Below are 22665 nucleotides of genomic sequence, written 5' to 3'. Positions count from 1 at the left end.
TATTCCTGGTTGCAGAGATATAGTAATTTCAAATTGGGTTCATCTTTTTTAAACACCCTATGTATAAGTGTGTATGAATGTGTGTATATTATTTATACAAGATACATAAACACAAACAATATAATAGAGCAGGCATGGGCAAACGGGCCCTTCGGGTGTTTTAAACTTCAACTCCCACCATTCCTAAGAGCTGGTTGGAGTCACAAACACCTGGAGCACCCAAGTTTGCCCATGCCTGTAACAGAGCATCAAGGAGCGCACACTGTGATGACCCCCCACCCCCAGAGAAAAACAAGAAAACTACTTCTCAGAAATGAGATTTCCACTTTGTTGAACATTTATTTTTCATGTTTAACTTAATTTAGTTATCACAGTTTCCTACATTAAAATATTTCATGCTATCTCCCCATCCCCATGATTCCCCCCCTCTTCTGTCCAGAGAAAAATATAGAATTGACACAACTTTGATGGAATGCGCTAGAGTAAAGAAAAGGCTACTGAACCCAAGATACAGAGCACACAGACCAAAACAATACGAAGGAGATCTGCATAGGAGAGAGCATAGGAGGGCTGCGGAAGGGAGACGCTGGATCCAGCACAGTCTACACTGCCTGAGCCATCTCACAAGCCCACCTGGCAGGATCCTGCCAACAGTTTGCAAGCTGGGTCGCTGAAGCTGAAGTGCTGGGAGTGGCCCCAAGGAATGGCCTGGAAAGCAAAATCAAGGCAAAGACACGCAGATCCTATTGGCCCCTGGGCTTTGAATTCCACTGAGGCGCATTCCATACAAGCGCTTGGCTGCCAATCACACACAGGACAAATGCCACAGTATATTTTTCGTCTTCTCATCCAGTTTCATACGGCTAGCCAATTTCTTATTTGGAAGGTCGCTTCATTACAAACCCAAGGTCAGGTGTGGTTCAAAACTCAGTGTCATCCAAAGGGCTGATATAATAACAGAATTTAAAATATCCCTTCACATATGGAGTTTGCCTTCACTTTCTTTTTCCTATCTCATTTAGTCCAAGCCTGCCTAGACTAACAAATCATAAACCCCAACCTATTTTCCAAGGGAAAAGTTATATTACAATTGGGTGTGCCTCAGTTTTGTTCAAACATTGATCCTCAGGCTGGTTATAAAGGCTAACACTGTTCAAAATATTCGGTCGCTACCAACACTGCACTTCTACCAGCATAGCTTTGCAACCCCAATAATTTTGGAAAAAGTGGGTGTGAGATCCCTATTTTGCTACTGTTTCACATTACTGTCCACATCTGAACCAATGTGTGGACAGAAAGTGTTAAACCGGCCAATCGGAGTAGTCAGCAGTGACCCTCAGGCCAAAATTTACAAAAGAGGTAGGAATCATGTACCTGTCCATTCAGCAAGAACTGGGCAGTGCAAACATTGCAAGGTCTTTGTAAAATTTCTCAGCCATTATTGAAATGGGGGGTGGGAGGGGGTTAGCAAACTGAATTGCCGTTACAACTAATACATTCATTCTTTCTCTCATTCTGTTGGCATGTCTACATAGAAGATATTCAGTCCTATGCAACACGCCTGGAGCAGCGGAAATTCGGATGGACCAAGAAGGCCAAGCCAAATAGAGGTTTTCCTCAACACCATCTCTTCTGTGGCTATTATTAACTTTTCAGGCTAATAAACCAAGTATTTTCTGATCCCCCCTTAAGAGTTCAAATTAAGGGTTGTGAATACAGTTCATTTCCCCCTTTCTATAGACCTGTCAACCACTCGAGACCCAGGAGCTTTAGAAAGAGAATATTTTAAACTCTGTTATCAGCTTAAAACATCAGGAACACTGGCACAAATATGTCACTTATTCTTGGTTTTAATTACAGGGATGACAAGTAAACACCAACACAAGGGAAGAAAAACCCAGCGTTTTTGTGGAGCTGAAGGTGCAAACTAGTGCTTTGCGGTGGAGTCTCGGGGGTAGAACTCTGCCAGCGTACTCTGAGGGATCCGCTTCAGCATCTCCTTGGGGAAGATGCGCAGCAGCTGCCAGCCAATGTCCAAGGTCTCGTAAACAGTGCGGTTTTCGTAGGGCCCTGAGAAAGGAAGAAGCACTGCCACAGTCACATATGAGTACAGACCACACTTTGAGGCAAGAAGGGCACTTTTAATGGCTCAGGTCCAGGCTACTAGGAAGACCATAGTTTTCCATACAAACCTGTGCACGGTTTGAGATTTTCTGGGCAGAAGTTTTCCCCCCTGACCTGGGTATATCTCACGAGTCAAACTGTGAATCCCGCTCGCCATGTCACTTTATGTGGCTCTCTAGATCCTGGACTACACATTTTCGGCTCTGCTGATTGACACAACCGCATCTCCCCTAATTAACCTGTTGGTGAGGCCCTCGCCAACAGTGCAAGCAAGTACTGTCGAAGGCTTTCATGGCCGGAATCACTGGGTTGTTGTAGGTTTTTTTGGGCTATATGGCCATATTCTAGAGCAGGGGTCCTCAAACTTTTTAAACAGAGGGCTGGGTCACAGTCCCTCAAACTGTTGGAGGGCCGGATTATAATTTGAAAAAAAACATGAATGAATTCCTATGCACACTGCACATATCTTATTTGTTGTGCAAAAAACACTTATAAACAGTACAATCATTAAATAAAGAACAATTTTAACAAATACAAGCTTATTAGTATTTCAATGGGAAGTGTGGGCCTGCTTTTGGCTGATGAGATAGGATTGTTGTTGTGTGCTTTCAAATAATTTCAGACTTAGGTTGACCCTGAGCAAGGGCCGGGTAAATGACCTTGGAGGGCCATATCCGGCCCTCGGGCCTTAGTTTGAGGACCCCTGTTCTAGAGGCATTATCTCCTATTTTGTTTCATTATGTTCTGTCTTTTATTTATTTATTTACGACATTTATATGCCGACCTTCTCACCCTGAAGGGGATTGAGAGTGGCCTACAAGGTATATATTACATATAATATGTTATATTATTAGCATAGTACAATATCAGCATTCAACATTGCTATATTGCACCATACCACTATAGCGTAATTTTATATTACTTGTTATGTTATTACCGATCTTATTTTATTTTGCTTATATTATTCATTGTATTTACTTATGTTGTAAGCCACCCTGGGTTGTTCCAGGAGATGGGGCGGGGTAAAGGTAAAGGTTTTCCCCTGACATTAAGTCCAGTCATGTCCGACTCTGGAGGTTGGTGCTCATCTCCATTTCTAAGCCAAAGAGCCGGCGTTGTCTGCAGACACCTCCAAGCTCATGCGACTGGCATGACTGCATGGAGTGCCGTTACCTTCCTACCAAAGAGGTACCTATTGATCTACTCACATTTGCATGTTTTCAAACTGCTAAGTTGGCAGAAGCTGGGGCTAATAGCGGAAGCTCACCTCACTCCCCGGATTTGAACCTGTGACATTTCGGTCAACAAGTTCAGCAGCTCAGCTGTTTAACCCACTGCGTCACCAGGAGCGGGATATAAATATTGTTGTTGTTGCTATTATTATTACAATCTCTGTATTCCTCATGATTAGATATCATGACTAGAGTGACTTGTGATTTTGTTATTGTATGCCAGTAAAAGCTGTTGTTGTGTTGTGATACTGTAACATTTTGTTCCGTTTAGTCAGGAGAGTGGGATTTGAATTTAGATGTAAGGCCTATGGATAGAATGTCTGACTTTAAAATGTTTTAACCTTTCTCCACCCTCAGAGACACAAAGGCTGTTGGACTGCAATTCCAATCATCCCAGTCCACACGTCAGAATCAAAAAACTTATTTTATACTGTAAATGTATTATTATTATTATTAACAACTGTAAGCTACTTTGAGTCTCAAATCAAGAAAAATGTGGAATCGATTATCATGATACTATTTTCTGTCTCTAGCCATTTGCTTTTCCCAGGTACCTGAAATATGAGGGACCTACCCTGAGCAATGAAGTTCCTCTCAAACTTCTGCAGGAATTCAAGATAGAGAAGATCATCTGAAGTAAGTGCCTCCTCTCCTACAACAGCTTTCATAGCTTGAACATCCTTTCCAATGGCATAGCAGGCATACTAGAGAGGAAAAAAGTGAAAAGCTACAAATAAGGCTTATGAATCTTAACAACAAACAAATTTATTATAACATAAAGTTCCACAGTCTGGAATCTGGGACACAAAGCCAAGAAAAATGGTTTAAAGCAATATGGACTGAGAACTGATTTAAAATTAGGAATCCTATAATATAATATAATATAATATAATATAATATAATATAATATAATATAATGCAGTGGTTCTCAACCTGGGGTCCCCAGATGTTTTTGGCCTACAACTCCCAGAAATCCTAACAGCTGGTAAACTACCTGGGATTTCTGGGAGTTGTAGGCCAAAAACATCTGGGGACCCCAGGTTGGGAACCACTGATATAATGTAATGTAATATAATATATTGTATATACATATTATATTTATAATATTGTAATGTAATGCAATATAATACTACTAATAATAATATATTATAATTATATATTTATATTACATGTAATATTACTAATAATATTACAATATAATGGTATAGTACAATATAGTAAAACAGTAGATGTGGCTCTTAATGAGACATGCCGTATTATCACGGGGTGTCTGCGCCCTACACCACTGGAGAAATTACACTGTTTAGCCGGTATTGCACCACCTGACATCCGCCGGGAAGTAGCAGCCAATAGTGAAAAGACCAGGGCAGTGACATCTCCGGCCCATCCCCTGTTTGGGTATCAGCCAGCACGTCAACAACTTAAATCAAGAAATAGTTTTCTAAGATCTACAGAGACACTCGCTGGAACATCTCAGCAAGCGAGAGTCCAAAAGTGGCAGGCTCAAACCCAGAACCTCAATCAATGGCTGATACCAAATGAGAGACTCCCTCCTGGGAACACAGAAAACTAGGCAACTTGGAAGGCACTGAACAGACTGCGCTCTGGCACTACAAGATGCAGAGCCAACCTTAAGAAATGGGGCTACAAAGTGGAATCCACGACATGCGAGTGTGGAGAAGAGCAAACCACTGACCACCTGCTGCAATGCAACCTGAGTCCTGTTACATGCACAATGGAGGACCTTCTTATAGTAACACCAGAGGCACTCCAAGTGACCAGATACTGGTCAAAGGACATTTAATCAACTACCAAGCTTGCAAACTTTGTGTTTTGTTTGTTTGTATGTTTGTTTGTTAAAAAATGCAATACAACTGTTTGGCTTGCTTCTGATATGATAGATAAATAAATAAGTACAATATAGTAATATTTAATACTGATATTGTACTATGCTAATCACATAATATATTGTATGTATATATATCTTGTAAACCGCTCTGAGTCCCCTTCGGGTTGAGAAGGGTGGCATTTAAATGTCGTAAATAAATAAACCCTAAGGCAAACAAAATTGTATTTCATTACAATATTGCTCACAATATTCTCCTCAATTTCCTCTGCCCATTCTCTATCTTGAAATATGCATGTGAATGACAAACATCAAACCTACCAATTGGTTTGAAACCTCAGCATGATCTTTCCTTGTCATTCCCTCTCCAATAGCAGATTTCATCAATCGAGACAAAGAGGGAAGGACATTGATAGGTGGGTAAATCTGCAAGAGGAAAACATGTTTTTACAATGACATTCCTCAAATGTCAGAAATAGAATCTTTAGGATCAGTTTTCATTACAAGCAGTGAACATGCAATCCAACTGAATATTCATATAAGAAACAAGTTGTAAGCCTGCACCCAGAAACCTGCACCCAGTCTTAGGCGAGCTCTAAATCAGTGGTTCTCAACCTGTGGGTCCTCAAGATGTTTTGGTCTTCAACTCTCAGAAATCCTAACAGCTGGTAGTAATCTGGCTGGGATTTCTGGGAGTTGTAGGCCAAAACATCTGGGGACCCACAGGTTGAGAACTATTGCAAATAGATTCACTGAAATCAAAACAACTAGTTACGACTCATTTAAATCTCACTGATTTTTATGGGTCTTAAAATATAAAGAAATCTGGATCCAACCCACTTCCCCTGAGGTTGTTGTTTGCTAGATATCTAATATACTGACCTGTCTGTTGTGCAGCTGTCTGTCTACATAGATCTGGCCTTCAGTAATGTATCCTGTCAAGTCAGGAATAGGGTGGGTAATGTCTGCAAAAAAAGAAATATTAATGATTTTAGGTGGCTAATCATGGCAACATATAATTTTGTTATGAAGTACAGAGAGGCTAATCGAACCAGAGGATGAGAAAATGAAACTGGGCCTTTATCAAGACAGCCCAGAGCAGTGAGGCCTCAAAAGCTGTCAAAATTTGGATTGTGGCCATTATTAGGGGGGAAAAAAAGAAACAATTCAAAAATATTGTTAATTTCTATTGATAATGACCTTAAAGAATCAACAACTGACACTGTAAACATTTCTTCCTGAATCTGCATTGGAAACAGCTCTGGTGCAACTATCTCCAATCCGTTAGGACAGTGTTTCTCAACCTGGGGGTCAGGACCCCTGGGAAGGTCACGTGGGGGTTTCAAAGGGATCGCCAAGGACCATCAGAAAACACAGTATTTTCTGTTGATCATAAGGGTTCTGTGTGGGAAGCTTGGCCCAATTCTGTCATTGGTGGGGTTCAGAATGCTCTTTGATTGTCCAAGCAACTGCAACTCTCAAATGCCAAGGTCTATTTTCCCCAGCAGTGTTCACATTTGGGCATATTGAGTATTCGTGCCAAGTTTGGTCCAGATCCATCATTGTTTGAGTCCACAGTGATCTCTGGATGTGGGTGAATCACACCTCCAAAACTCATGGCCAATGCCCACCAAACCCTTCAGTATTATCTGTTGGTCATGGGAGTTCTGTGTGCCAAGTCTGGGTCAGTTCCAACTTTGGGGAAGTTCAGAATGCTCTTTAATTGTAGGTTAACTATAAATCTCAGCAAACCTTAACTCGCAAATGACAATATGAATCCCCTCCCAACCCCACCAGTATTCTAATTTGGGCATAATGGGTATTTGTGCCAAATTTGGTCCAGTGAATGAAAAGCTATCCTGCATATCAGATATTTACATTACAATTCATACCATAGCAAAATTACAGTTATGAAGTGGCACTGAAAATAATTCGATGGTTGGGGGGTCACCACAACATGAGGAACTGTATTAAGGGGTCGCGGCATTAAGAAGATTGAGAAACACTGTGTTAGGGATAGTCACATACAAAAGATGGGAGGAATTCTGAATCCGGAAATGTGCCTAGATGTAAACAGTGGCTAGAAGAGGCCTTACCATCATTGGGCATAGTAAGGATAGGAATCTGGGTAATGGACCCATTCCGGCCTTCAACTCGCCCGGCTCGTTCATAGATAGTGGCCAAATCTGTGTACATGTAACCAGGGAAGCCACGTCGGCCTGGCACTTCTTCCCTGGCTGCTGAGACCTTTAGGGATTTGAGACAAAAATAAAAGTTAGGAAATGTTGAGACCATCTCATGGACAGCATTAACATTCCTGCTCTGGAACAAATGGTAAGCTTTTTGATGCAGGTTTATGCTGAGCCAAAGATCACCAGAAAGTTAATCCTTTTCCTTTTATTAACGTTGAGAATGTTAATTTCTCAGAACAGGGACCAAGGTTTCATGTTTACATGATGAAAGCACAGATGTATACTGTCTATGCTGCAATAATTTGCAAGGTAACTGCTGTTGAACAAGCAACATTTGTGATGCAAAGTTGAAGGATTTGTGTTCAAAATCTAAAGGAACAAATGCTGCAAAGAATTAGAAGTATGGAAAGCAGAGAGAGTAGGAAGCAGCCCTTGATAATCATTCTTCCTGTATTAAATTCAGACATCCAGGTCTGCAACTTGCTTGACTAGTGGCAATTGGGTGTTCAATTTGCAACATTAATCCGTATTAATGTAAAGCACAACATTTTAAAAATAACATATATTATATAGAACCAACACTCCAGAGGTCAGAAGCACTCTGGCAAGAAACAGCATCTTAGTCAGAAGAATGCCAGAACATAGAATCATAGAACTGAGCTGACCTAGAATCATAGAGTCGGAAGATACCTTGTGGGCCATCCAGTCCAACCCCCTGCCAAGAAGATGGAAAATTTCATTCAAAGCACCCCCGACAGATAGCCATCCAGCCTCTGTTCAAAAGCGTCCAAAGGAGACTCCACCATACTCTGGGGAAGAGAGTTCCACTGCTGAACAGCTCTCACAGTCAGTAAGTTCTTCCTAATGTTCAGGTGGAATCTCCTTTCTTGTAGTTTGAAGCCATTGCTCTGCGTCCTAGTCTCCACGGCAGCAGAAAACAAGCTTGTTCCCTCCTTTCCATGACTTTCATATACATATTTATATATGGCTATTATGTCTCAGCCTTCTCTTCTTGAGGCTAAACATACCCAGTTCTTTAAGTCACTCCTCATAGGGCTTGTTCTCCAGACCCTTGATCATTTTAGTCACCCTCCTCTTGACACATTCCAGCTTGTCAATATCTCTCTTCAATTGTGGTGCCCAGAATTGGACACAGTGTGATTCCAGGTGTGGTCTGACCAAGGCAGAATAGAGGGGTAGCATGACTTTCCTGGATCTAGACACTATACTCCTATTTATGCAGGCCAAAATCCCACTAGCCTTTTTAGCCACTGCATCACATTGTTGGCTTATGTTTAACTTGTTGTCCACGAGGACTCCAAGATCCTTTCCACACGTACTGCTGTCAAGCCATGCATCTTTTAATACTTGTCCTCTCTAATCTTATAGTGCCCACCATATTCCTGGTTACTGGCTGTAGAGGTTGGTTGGATACACTTTTATGATGTTTTTATATTCTGCTGTTTCTAACTGTTTTAATTAGAATGCTTATGTTATATTATATATTATGTTTTTCACTGTGTTTTAGGTGGTAAATTTTGTTGTATGATGGGCTTGGTCCCCTTGAAAGCCGTCCCGAGTCCCTTCAGGGAGATGGTGGCGGGGTATAAAAATAAAGTTGTTGTTATTACTATTATTACTACTACAATGTCATTAGCATCTCATGTTTACCTAAATGTTTTGTTCTCAGTAGAAGGAGCAGTATATACAGGCAAATAAAAATTTGTTTTAGTTGCAAAGGATGCATTAATTCAAGGTACAACCTATTCCCAATTTTTCCTTCACTTCTCTACAAACTGACCTCCATAATCACATTTAAATTAATTAAGAGTATCACCAAAATTAGATCTCTCCTTAGAAATCCCCACACCTCTCTGAGTTTCTAATCCATTTGCATGCAAGGCAGAAACTGATCTGTCGAAAAGGATAAGTACCTCTCTCAGAGCTTCTGCATAGGAGCTCATATCCGTCAAAATGACCAAGACATGCTTCTCACACTGATAAGCCAAGAACTCTGCTGTGGTCAGAGCAAGGCGAGGGGTGATGATACGCTCAATGCTGAAAAAGGACAATGGAATCCAATTAATATTGTCACAAAATAGAGATCAACATCGAATACTTAAAAAGGACTGTTCAGAGAAAACAAAGCTAACACAAGAGACAAAGCTGTACTGAGTATCATTCAATAGTTACCTTCTAGAAATTAACAGAACAGATATGCTTTTATAGTTAGGCAGCTAAGATGTAGCAGTCTAAAATTTAAAGTCTTTTTGAACAGCCTTCACAGAATGGCTTTTCTTTCACTGGAAAGAGAAAGCAAGGCTGTCTCATTATCTCCTGGGGTATTCTTGTTCCTTCTTGATGCCATCAGACATCCACATGTGTAAAGAGTGGAACTATACATACTTATGAGCCTGCTAGGCTATTAAAACCATTGTTGAAATCCTTGCTCTGGTCAGCATCCATCTGTGTAAAGCTGTTGAATACTAAAGATGGGGCCTTTTACACTGTCATATTATCCAGCTTCAGAAAGCAGATTAACTGCATTGCATGAGATTATATGGCAGTGTAGACTCAAATAATTCAGTTCAGTGCAGTTAATCTGCATTTGAGACACTGAATTGTTGCCAATTTGTGAACCGCTCCGAGTCGCCTCTGGGCTGAGAGGGGCAGTTTATTTCTTTATTTACAGTATTTATATTCCGCTCTTCTCACCCAGCAGGGGACTCACGGTGGATTACAATGTAAATATACATGGCATATATAGACAGACACAGAGGCAATTTAACATTCCAGCTTTTTTGGTGAGGGTATTCTGGCCACCAGGGGAGCTGTCACTTCACCGTCCATTTGTGACACTGAGGAAGTACTTCCTCATTCTTTGCATGCTTGCTGGAGATTTTTATGGTGTCATAAATTAGTTTATTTATTATTTCTTTTATTTCACAGTTTTCTATACCGAGCTTCTCAACCTCATTGAGGGACTCAGCCCGGTTTCCAGCCATAAAAGCATATACACTCATTAAAATATCATATATCACAATTACAAAAACAACTTTAAAAACACTATATATAAAACTACAGTGGTCAGTCGTCCTATTAAGATGGGTCTACATCAACTTCCATCCAGGGTCCTATGGTCTTGTCTCATTCATTGAAGGCCTGACTCCACAGCCACGTCTTCACCAGTTTCCTAAATGTTAGGATGGATGGGGCGGTTCTGGCCTCCAGAGGGAGAGAGTTCCAGAGTCGCGGGGCTACCACCGAGAAGGCCCTGTCCCTCGTCCCCATCAGGCGTGCTTGCGAGGCCTGTGGGACCGAGAGCAGGGCCTCTCCAGATGATCTTAATAATCTTGATGGTTCGTAGGGGAGAATACGTTCGGAGAGGTAAACAGGGCCGGAGTCGTTTAGGGCTTTATAGGTCAACACCAGTACTTTGAATTGTGCTCGGAAGCTAATTGGCAGCCAATGGAGCTGGCGTAACAGCGGAGTGGTATGCTCCCTGTATCCAGCCCCCGTTAGTAATCTGGCTGCCGCGCGTTGGACTTGCTACAGCTTCAGGGCAGTCTTCAAAGGCAACCCCACGTAGAGAGCGTTGCAGTAGTCTAAGCGGGATGTAACCAAAGCGTGTACTACCGTGGCCAAGTCAGCCCTCCCAAGGTACGGACGCAGCTGGCGCACAAGTTTTAATTGTGCGAATGCTCCCCTGACCACCGCTGAGACCTCGGGTTCCAGGCTCATCGATGAATCCAGGAGAACTCCCAGACTGCGTACCTGAGGTTTCAGGGGGAGTGTGACCCCGTCCAGCACAGGCTGTAACCCCGTACCCTGTTTGGTCTTACGACTGACCAGGAGTACCTCTGTCTTGTCTGAATTTAGTTTCAATCTGTTGTCCCTCATCCAGTCTGAGACAGCGGCCAAGCACCGGTTCATGACCTGAACAGCCTCCTTAGTGGTAGGTGGAAAAGAGTGATAAGAGTTGGACATCATCTGCGTACAGATGACATCGCACCCCAAAACTCCGGATGATCTCTCCCAACGGCTTCATGTATATGTTAAACAACATAGGGGACAGTATTGAGCCCTGTGGGACTCCACAGTGCAATGCCGAGGAGTCGAGCAGGAGTCCCCTAGTGACACCTTCTGGGAGCGACCCTTGAGAAAGGACTGGAGCCACTGCAAGGCAGTACCCCCAAGACCCATTCCCGCGAGGCGTCCCAGAAGGATACCGTGGTCGACGGTATCGAAGGCCGAAGAGAGGTCCAGCAAAACCAACAGGGACACACTCCCCCTGTCCAGTTCCCGGCGCAGATCATCAACTAAGGCGACCAAGGCTGTCTCAGTACCATGTCCCGGCCTAAAGCCAGACTGTGACGGATCTAGATAGTTTGTGTCCACCAGGAATTCCTGGAGTTGCGAGGCCACCACACGTTCCAGGACTTTGCCCAAGTAGGGGAGATTGGAGACTGGCCAAAAGTTGACGAATTGAGTGGGGTCTAGTGATGGTTTTTCAACAGCGGTTTTAAGCTGGCTGGAATCTTGCCTTCCTGAAGGGAGGCATTAACCACCACCTTTACCCACTCTGCCAAACCCCCTCTGGCTTCTTTTACCAGCCAGGAAGGGCAGGGGTCTAGGATGCATGTGGTAGGTCTCGCCTCTCCCAGAACCCTGATGATCTCATCGAGTTGAACAGATTGAAACGAATCCAACAAAATTGGACAAGCAGATGCTTGAGTTACATCCTCAGAGACTGCAGTTAATGTGGTGTCAAAGGCCGCGCGGATCAAAGCGACTTTGTCCGCAAAGAACTGAGCAAATGCTTCACATTGCGCTGCCGAGTCGTCAGGGGACCCACTCGAGGTGGGATTCAACAACCCTCTGACTACTCGGAACAGCTCTGCCGGACGGTTCCTTGCGGACGCAATATTGGCCAAGTAGAACGCATTTTGCGCGGCCTCTATTGCTGCGCCATACGCCCTTAGATAAAGGCGTAGACGTGTTCAGTTTGGCTCGCTGGGCTTTTTCCTCCACACGCTCTCTAGCCATCTCTTTGTTCGCTTTAGCTCCACCAACTCCTCGTTGAACCAAGGGGCAGGTTTCGCTCGGCGACTTAAGAAAGGGCACTCCGGAGCAATCGTGTCTATTGCCCTAGTCAGCTCCCTATTCCAGTGAGTGACCAGGGCATCGACAGAATCACCATCCAAGGCAGCGGAAACATCCCCAAGAGCCATCAGGAGTCCTTCTGGATCCATAAGCTTCCTGGGGCGGACCATCTTAATGGGTCCACCACCCTTGTGGAGGTTAGCAGTTGCAATGAGTCTAAACCTGATCAGATGGTGGTCGGTCCACGGCAAAGGAGAGATTGACAGCTCCTCCACACCGCCACCTTCTTCCCAGCCCTGACAGAAGACCAAGTCAAGTATGTGTCCAGCACAGTGGGTAGGGCCAGATACTAGTTGGGACAGCCCCATAGTTGCCATGGTGGCCATGAAGTCCTGAGCCGCTCCTGAAAGAGTGGACTCCGCATGTACATTGAAGTCCCCCAGCACTACCAGCCGCTGGGACTCCAATGCCAGGCCTGAGACCAACTCTGCAAGCTCAGGTAGGGCGGTTGAGGTGCAGCGGGGTGGTCGGTACACCAACAACAGCCCTATTCTGTCCCGGTCACCTAGCCTCAGGTGGACACATTCAAACAAGGTCGACTGTAAGGCTGGGCCTCCGATCAAGGAGATGGAATCTTTATAGACTATTGCAACTCCGCCTCCCCGCCCCCCGGGTCTCGATTGGTGCTGCACAGCATAACCTGGTGGGCAAAGCTGGGTGAGATTCACCCCTCCAGCCTCGTCCAACCAGGTCTCCGTGATGCACGCCAGATCTGCCTTTTCCTCCAGTATCAAATCCTGGATGATTGATGTTTTCCCATTGACAGATCTGGCGTTCAACAGCACCACCTTCATTCCAGGAGGACCGTCTACCTTGGAACCCACGTTTACCAAGTCAGGAGAACATTTTGGAATTTTCCTCAGCGTTTGTTCACGAATTGGCCGAATTGGTTTTTTCTCTCTCCCTTTCCTGTATCTCCCCCTCCCCATCATAAACTCTATGGGGGCCCCCCGAGGACCGTAACTCTCCCCCTCCCCACCACCCCCTTTCTCTACATCATGACACTCTAGCATTGCACTGTTATATAGCATATCATTAACCCGGTCCGTTGTCAAACTATCAATTTCATCGTTCTTATCGTTCCACTCCTCTGATTCATAGAACCATCTCCAATTTTCCCCGGCCATTCAACCATTAATTGGAGAAAATTATAAAGTGCGTGATGAAAGTGCAAATGCAAGCTTAACACGACAGTCCACAAATAACATTGAAATTAGCAGTCCACAGGAGTTCCACCGTTAATTAAAGTGCTAACCCGTCGTCCGTCGCCAAAGCATGCGGAGGAGTAGGATTACAAAGGCCTTCGTTTCCAGTGCAGTAACATTGGCAAGAGTTCGGCAATTAACAGTATTGAATCCGCAACCAAAAGGGTAAGGGCAGTGGAGGTGCAAATTGTAAAAACAAAGTAGTTTGGGAGGTACAAGCCGCTACTAATGGCCTTCAGACAGCCTGCAGCTGCTGGTAATCTTTCAGTAGTTAGAAGAGTCAGGACCGCCCCAGTCTACAATTACACTACACCGTATTAAATCCACTACCAAATTAAAAACGCAGAGATAATACTAAAAATCAAACAAATGAGTCAGATAGATCTAATTCCCCTATTGGATGGAAGAAGGACGACTGACCCTTGGCAAGCCGAGGGTATATGGTGTCAGCTGATGACTGATGGTTGGGTACAATATTAGTTAAATTAGCCTCCCTGCATACACAGTACTTAAATTTCCTACTTGACAGATGCAACTTTCTTTTGGGCTGCAAAGGTCAACAGCAAGCTACACAAATTGGTTGGAAGCTCACTCTGACCCAGGTTGGCTTCGAACTCATGACCTTTCAGTCAGTGGTAATCTTAATGCAGCTGACTCCCAGCCAGCTGCGCCACAGTCCTGGTATATAAATATAGTAAATAAATAATAATTCTGAAACTGGATTATATGGCAGGGTAGATCCAGCCTCAGTGGTGGCCCCAAATCTACAGAACTCCTTCCCAACAGATAAATGGCTTGCTCTGTGCTATGTCATGTTTAAGACCATTTAAAACACTTATTTTAATTTGCATGTTCACTATATAAACTTTTGTTATGGGGTTATTTTTTAAAAAATGTAAAGGCTTATACATGTGTTATATTGATAGAGAATTGTGCATCTTATTTAGCAAGACTATACTTTTGGAATGCATTCAACACATACAACTTTGCTTAAAAAGGCAGTAACAGACCAATGCAATCTTAGTTTACTCATACTGGATTTTAGTGCATAAACTCAAATCCAATGTTATATTGATACTTGAAGTAGGAGAGTCACCATGTGCAGAGTAATGGAAGAAGGTACTCTTTGGCTCCTCAGCAAACAGAAGAGGAGGATCAGACTAGGCAAAGTCTGATCCACCTCTGAGGATACCATCTATTAAAAAGCTGCAATGTGCCTATAACCTCACATCTTCTAAGGATGCTTGCCATAGATGCGGGCCAAATGTTAGGAGAGAATGCTTCTAGAACATGGCCATATAGCCCGAAAAACCTACAACAACCCAGTGATTCCAGCCAAGAAAGCCTTTGACAATACAATGTGTGCCTATAATTCGCCAGCACAAGCATTGTAGGATCATAGGTAAATTGATGGAGGCTCTCAAAGGTGTAAAGTAGGAAAGATTACTGTTAACTACTACATTAAATTAAAAGACAAGGTTCCCCCTTAAGTCTAGTTGTGTCTGACTCTGTGGGATGGTGCTCATCTCCATTTCTAAGCCAACGGGCCGGTGTTGTCCGTAGCCGGTGTTGTCCACTCATGTGGCCAGCATGAGTGCATGGAGTGCCGTTACCTTCCCACAGAAGAGGTACCTATTGATCTACTCACATTGGCATGTTTTCGAGCTGCTAGTTTGGCAGAAACTGGGGCTAACAATGGGAGCTCACCTCGCTTGCTGGATTCGAACCACCAACCTTTTGGTCAGCAAGTCCAGCAGCTCAATGCTTTAACCCGCTGCACCACCGGGGCCTCCATTAGCCATCCATATTTTCATCTATAAACTGGCACAAATGAGGAATGCAACCTGTTTCCAATACACACTCCAATCAGAAATTGCATTCTCTGTGTGCAAGGTTCTTATTTCCCACAAGCTCTCTTTTTAAGCACCAGTTTCCATTGCAAAATTCTAGGAATCATGTGTTGCAAACCTCAACGTGACTGCGCTCTTCCATTTTTGTCTCTCAGGTGTCTCTGACACAGAATGTTTCTCAATATAATTATGCTTTCTATTCCTTTTCTCTAAAGAACTACAGCCAGCAGCCCCTACAATAAATGGAGTAAAGTTTTCAGGAAATATTTCCAGTTATGAAGAGCATCAGATTTTATGTACGTACGTTGGATCATTAGCCAGGTTCAGGAACAGACACACATTATCCATGGAGCCATTCTCCTCAAAGTCGGATTTGAAGAACCGAGCTGTTTCCATATTTACCTACAGCATCACATTAAGGTAAAGTCAATTACAAAGTCAACCATTATTTTGGCTCCAAAAAGCAAAGCTTAATTCTAACAAAGCAGCCAACTACAAAGCATCATCAATTTGCCCATCAAACTGCTGGGCTCCCTTTCTTTTAGGAGTTTTTTTTAATGGGGGAGGTTTTAAAATGTACGTTAGCTAAGCTTTCACACACAGATGAACAGGAAATAGAAAACAGTCTAATTAAGCCTTTCTTAATTGGAGAAGAATATTAGTGCTTCATCAGATGGACATCATGTGACCCGTTTACATTTGCTGTACTGCTACATGTAATACATCTATATAAGTAAAAATGTAATGTTTGTTTGTGGGATTAACAGAACTCAAAAACCACTGGACAAATTGACACCAAATGCCTACTAACCCAAGGAGTGACCATTACTCAAAAATGATTTTGTCATTTGGGAGTTGTATTTGCTGGGATTTATAGTTCACATACAATCAAAGAGCATTCTTAACTCCACCAATGATGGAATTGAACCAAACGTAGCACACAGGACTTCCATGAACAACAGAAAACAATAGGTTTGGTGGGCATTGACCTTGAGTTTGGGAGTTGTGGTTCACCTACATCTAGAGAGCAATGTGGACTCAAACAATGATGGATCTGAACCAAACTTGGCACAAATATTCCATATGCCCAAATATGAACAAAGATGGAGTTTGGGGGAAATAGACCTTGACATTTGGGAGTTGTAGTTACTGGGATGTATATTTCACCTACAATCAAAGAGATTCTGAACTCTACCAACGATGGAATTGAACCAAATGTGGCACACAGGACTCCCATGACCAACAGAAAACACCAGAAGGGTTTGCTGGGCATTGACCTTGAGTTTGAGAGTTGTAGTTACTGGGATTTATAGTTCACCTACAATCAAAGATGATTCTGAACCTCATCAATGACAGAATTGGGGCAAACTTCCCACACAGAACCCCCATGACCAACAGAAAATACTTAAGGCCATCCAGTCCAACTCCTTTCACCAGGGCAAGAAAACATAATCTAAGCCCTCCTGACAGAGAGCCATCCAGCCATTGATATAGATAGATATGACTAACACAGAGAGATATAGTATCATAGATTTGAAAGGGACCCCTAAAGAAGGACAACTATATGTTGCATGTGCCAGAGTAGGCAAACCAGACAATCTCGACATTAACACTGACAAAGAAACAGCAAGAAATACTGTTTATCCGCAAGCATAAAGAAATTACATATATTAGAAAACACTTTCTCATTACTTTATTTTCCAGATCACCAGACTGGGCCACAACAACACATGGCAGGGGACTGCCATTATTCATTTTCTTTCATTATTAAATTATTAAATATATATCAATGAGGACAAAGTCCCCCAAAGCCTCTTCTGCCACAAAATTCGAAGCAATGTTTTCCCTAAACTCTCCAAATGCATGAAAACATGTGAAAACATCCTCAGGAGCACCCACAACCTATGTTTTCTTTTAGAGTCATATTCAAACTGAGTGGAGTTGTGTCTGTTAAAAGACACAGCTCCACTTCCTGCTGCCATATTGAGAAGGTATGAAGACGAAACAGTTATATTGGCCTTTTTGGAGGATGTGGAGTTCACGGAGGATTTGGGGAAAATATGGCCACCTTCAACCTAGATACACTTTCCAGTTGTCTGGTGCATATTGCTATAGACAGTGAACCTGTATAGCCATTTCATATGTACTTAAGTCACTTACTCCCATAGCAGCAAACACAATGGCAAAGTTCTCTTCACTATAGTCCATCACGTCTTTAGATTTCTTCACCAATCCTGCCTGGCGACAGATCTGAGCTGCTATCTGAAAGTAAAGAAAGTTGAAAATGTACAGTACATCCATTTTCAGGGAGATGATGATTTCAGAGTTTTGCTTTATCACACGTGATTCACAAAATGGCACTTCTGCTTTCGCTTTGGCACACTCTAAAGCACAGTCGCTGATATATCAGGGTGGCTAGCTAAAACCTAAATGTAGGTTGGCAAATTACCTATCTGCTGAATATAAAAAAATACATAAGAAGGGATTTATTTATTTATTTACTTCACTTGTATCCAGTTTTCTCACCCCAGCAGGGGACTCAAAGCAGTTCCCAACACAATTACAGCAAAATTCAGTGCCTCACATATAGAAACCTAACATAATAACAAAAATCAAAAATCATGAACAAAAGCAATACTATCATAACAGTGCTAACAGGCCAAGTGCTGGAAAAAGGATGATTAACATATCGTTACGCAAATTCTCTTCAAATTTTTCTCCAAGCCTTTCACATCAAAACTTCACATCATTTTACTTCTGATGTTAATAGTTTATGGTTGTCAATCCATCCCTCACCAAAATGGAGAAAACTTGAACATCTTACTTTACTAGAATCATAGAGTTGGAATAGACTTTGTGGGCCATCCAGTCCAATCCCCTGCCGAGAAGCAGGAAAATCATATTCAAAGCACCCCAACAGATGGCCATCCAGCCACTAACACACAAACAAGTGCTGTGTTTCTGGACTAGGATGGATTATTCTTATTTTCCTGGGCATTTAAGGCCTGGAAATGCCTTTTTAAAAGCAGGAAGTGTGAAGAAGTAACCTCCTGTTTCAAAAAAGACTTCTCTTGAGCATAAAATTGCCAAGGTCATATCAAAAAGGTGGAAATGCTCCCACATCCTCTAAATGACGTTTGGACAAATTTCTTTTGACCTGTTGGGAATCTCAAAAACACTTTTTAACCACTCTATTTAACAGTATTGAGACTGAAGGTCCACCTTAACCCATAGATCAAATCTACATAGATCTACCCTATTGCTGAAAATCCTGAAATGGTATTTTGGAACTCAATTGGATTGCTCCTTTTCTTCCAATCAAAAAGAAAGTCTGAAGAGCAGAATTAAAAAAATGTTACAGGTTATCCTTGTATTTTTAAACATTAAAATATTCCTGTTCTCCATAAACTAGAAATGGACTTCTCACTAATTTTAGATATTTGGGGTAGTCCACAGGATTTCAGGGCAAAAAATTAAGTTACACTGAAATGGTCTACTCCCACTAAACACAATGTCTTTCATTAGCCAAGAAAGACTTCCTTCTTGCGCAAGTTAATAGCACTCTTCCTAGGTGCCTCTACAGGTTTTTAGAACACTTAGTAAAATGATGTCACTGTATCTTCGGCATAAAATGCCATCAAAGTACCTACCTCATTATGCGGCAACCCAGCAGCAGAGAAAATGGGGATTTTCTGTCCTCTGGCAATACTGTTCATGCCATCTATAGCGGAAATGCCAGTCTGAATCATCTCTTCTGGGTAGATTCGACACTGAGGATTGATTGGTTGACCTTTTTTTCATTTGGAAAGAAGGAAAATGCAGCATTTTTAATCTGCATTAATTTTGAAGTAAAGAATATTAAGCCCATCATCTATTCCTAAATTCAGACACTTATTTGCCAACAGCAATTCTTTATTTTTTAAACAAGCTTAACTGTTTTAGAATTTATTTCTGCCTGACAATCTTTGGGAAAAAGCATTATTGTACTGGTCAACACACATTTTGGTGCCTCAAATATTATACTTGTTTCTGAGTATATCTGACCTGCCAATTCAAAAAATGGCAGCAGTTTCCTTCTATCAGCTCTACGTTTTGAGATGCAGAACATATACCATATGCCAGTCTTCATCTGCTCGCCCATATAGAATTGTGATAGTCATATCTAAGGCCCTTTCTACACCGTCATAAAATCCAGATTATCAAAACAGATAATCCACATTATCTTATTTGAACTGGATTATATGAGTCTATACTGTCATATAACCCAATTCAAAGTAGATAATTTGGATTTTGTATGCCAGTATAGAAGGGGCCTAAGAAACTAGAGCTGTTGTAGTGTATCAGATGCAATTTTCTGAATCAGTACCCCAGAAACAGGCCTAAAAACTAAGGCACCAGGATCTTTTTTCCCCTTTGGTGGGGCTGTGCTATTAATGCCCTATGCGGGGAAAAATCACACCCTTCAAAAATGGGTTGTTTTTTTTTGGGAGGGGGATAACTTCCTTAACCTCTTGTGGATTTTCAAGTCAGAAAAAGTCTTGGCTGGTTTCTTGTTCATTTTTGTGAAGACAGAATTGAATATTGGGATAAAATCTGCAGATAACATTATGGGAGAATTTATGGGAAACGTGCTATGTGACATGATTCCTATCATGAAAACTGTGGCAATATAAATACTACAACAACTGTATGGAGAGCAAACAGAATAAAGCATCAAAGATATACATGACTAAAATTCTCTACTGTCAGTACTGATTCTCAGTGAAGAAGGCTAGGGAGAACCACCCTATTTTTCTTCATTTCTAAAAGGAGGTAGTAGAAGCAACTACTTAGCTTATCTCCCAGCTTCTACAGTATATTTTCACTGAACGGCTATTTTTATCATGCTGACCAGGAGCTTTCACACAATGAATCAGAAAGCTCATTTCTGGAACATTAATGAGCAAATCCTGTGTTAACAAGGTTGTAAACATACCCATGATATCCAAGTAGTCTTCAGCCAAGACCATAGGGCCTCTGTCGATGGGTTTCCCTGATCCGTTAAACACACGCCCTGCGAGCACAAGAGACAAGCTATGTCAACAGAGCAGAAATTATTTTCATGTGGGAGAAACTGACAACTTTCTCAATATATACCCACCAAGCATATCTTCAGATACTGGGGTTCGAAGGATATCCCCAGTAAATTCACAAGATGTTCTCTTAGCATCTATTCCTGAAGTTCCTTCAAAAACCTTAAATAAAAAGTAAATGCTTTAATACATATTATTGTATTAAATAATCTCTTGTAGTTAGGCAGGTCGATAAGGTCACAAATAGAAATGTAATCAAAGGAGAGGTTAGCATAGAGCATCTTAATTATGATTGAGCGGCATAAGGGGGTTACTGCTGTGATTCAAGACAATTCTGAGTTTAACCCATTTTGAATGTAGAAACAAAACAAGCCAGGAATCACCATGGGAAATATAAATAATAAGCTAATGCAAGACAATAAAGCAGAGTTGTGCAACATATCATGTGCATGATATGTTTTTGGAAAACTCTCATAGCCCTCTCCCTCTAAGACCACAATGATGGTAAACCTGCTGCTATTATTACCAAAATTCAGTAGCTATGGTCAAACTTCTTAGTGCCGCTGCAAATGCTGACAGAATATGAAGGCAGCTCTGTCTGATTGAGGAAACTTAGGGCAATACTTCTAATACCAAGAGTTCTGCTTCTATAGAAGATAAACTCAAAGGAAACACCTGCATATCAAACACAATGCATCCCCATTTACCTGAACTACAGCTTTGGATCCACTGACTTCTAGCACCTGCCCACTTCTCTTTGTTCCATCTGGTAACGTCAAATGCACAATCTCTGCATACCTAGGAAACTAAAAGGCAATTAATGAAAGTCAGGCAAGCCCAGAAAAAAAATACTCATACATAAGCAAGAATGTCGGTCTTTGTTTTAGGTTCCAACATGAACTGAATCCAAAAGCTAAATCTGCTTTTTTAGTATTTAAACACAGACTGGTCAGAATTTTCACCACTCCTCTCACAAGGATTCATCTTGAAACTTCAACAGTCATAATGGTGACTTGCAGGCCAGCCTTCCTTAATAGTTACTGTAGTTGTTCTTCGACTGACGACAAGAAGTTTTGTCTAAGGGTGCATCTAAATGGTAGAATTCATGCACTTTGAAACCACTTTCACTACTATGGCTCAATGCTATGGAATCATGGGAGTTGAGAGACTCCCCCCCCCCTGGGCACACAGAAAACTCAGTGACTTGGAAGGCACTGAATAGACTGCGCTCTGGTACCAGGAGATAGAAATGGGGCTACAAAGTGGAATCCACGACATGCGAGTGTGGAGAAGAGCAAACTACAGACCACCTGCTGCAATGCAACCTGAGCCCTGCCACAAGCACAATGGAGGACCTTCTTGCAGCAACACCAGAGGCACTCCAAGTGGTCAGATACTGGTCAAAAGACATTTAATCAATTACCAAGCTTGCAAACTTTGTGTTTTGTTTGTTTGTTAAAAAATGAAATGCAACTGTTTGATCTGCTCCTGACACGATAAATAAATAAATGGGAGTTGCAGTTTTACAAGATCTTTAGCCTTCTCTGTTAAGGAGTGCTTGTGCACATCTGTTCTAAGTCAGTGGGTGTAAATGAGACCACATTTGCAGAATGGAGTTATAAAACATTAAAATGTAGATTTACCTTCACTTGATCCAAGATTACTAGTGGCCCATTGACTCCAGATACTGTCTTATATGCTGGGGAAGAAAATGACATTTAGACAATTTAATACAATTCTGATTGTTGAGAAATACAAACATGTTGATATGCACTAATAGAAGTGTTCAAAAATGGTTGAATGCTTCCAAGATTGCCCAATGTTTAAATTCAAACTCACATGACCTGTGAAAAGAGAAGCACTTTCATGAGCAAAACGGCTTTATCAGGCTCACAAGGCGGTGCAGTAATCATTAATCAGCTGTCCCAGGAACACAGGGAAAGGATGAGCATACCGGATTATTCCAAGAATAGGATAACTG

General features: G+C 42.0%; 1 protein-coding gene across 1 annotated transcript in view; it reads right to left on the bottom strand.

Moving 5' to 3' along the window:
- Window positions 1–314: 314 nt before the first annotated feature.
- Window positions 315–22665, bottom strand: part of ATP6V1B2 (ATPase H+ transporting V1 subunit B2) — a 30868-nt gene continuing 8517 nt past the window's right edge. Inside the window, exons 2-14 of the mRNA XM_060787746.2 lie at window positions 22328–22383; window positions 21392–21490; window positions 20753–20846; window positions 20588–20665; window positions 19263–19402; window positions 17773–17874; window positions 15917–16014; window positions 9329–9452; window positions 7299–7449; window positions 6085–6167; window positions 5524–5628; window positions 3931–4060; window positions 315–2070 (exon numbers count right to left, since the gene is read on the bottom strand). Coding sequence (XP_060643729.1) covers window positions 1928–2070; window positions 3931–4060; window positions 5524–5628; window positions 6085–6167; window positions 7299–7449; window positions 9329–9452; window positions 15917–16014; window positions 17773–17874; window positions 19263–19402; window positions 20588–20665; window positions 20753–20846; window positions 21392–21490; window positions 22328–22383 — 1403 coding nt within the window. The 3' untranslated portion in view covers window positions 315–1927. The remainder of the gene's footprint in view (window positions 2071–3930; window positions 4061–5523; window positions 5629–6084; window positions 6168–7298; window positions 7450–9328; window positions 9453–15916; window positions 16015–17772; window positions 17875–19262; window positions 19403–20587; window positions 20666–20752; window positions 20847–21391; window positions 21491–22327; window positions 22384–22665) is intronic.

The sequence above is a fragment of the Anolis sagrei genome, chromosome 7 (genome assembly GCF_037176765.1).
Source record: "Anolis sagrei isolate rAnoSag1 chromosome 7, rAnoSag1.mat, whole genome shotgun sequence".
Classification (NCBI taxonomy): Eukaryota; Metazoa; Chordata; class Lepidosauria; order Squamata; family Dactyloidae; genus Anolis; species Anolis sagrei.
This window is presented reverse-complemented; position numbering and strand designations above follow the sequence as displayed.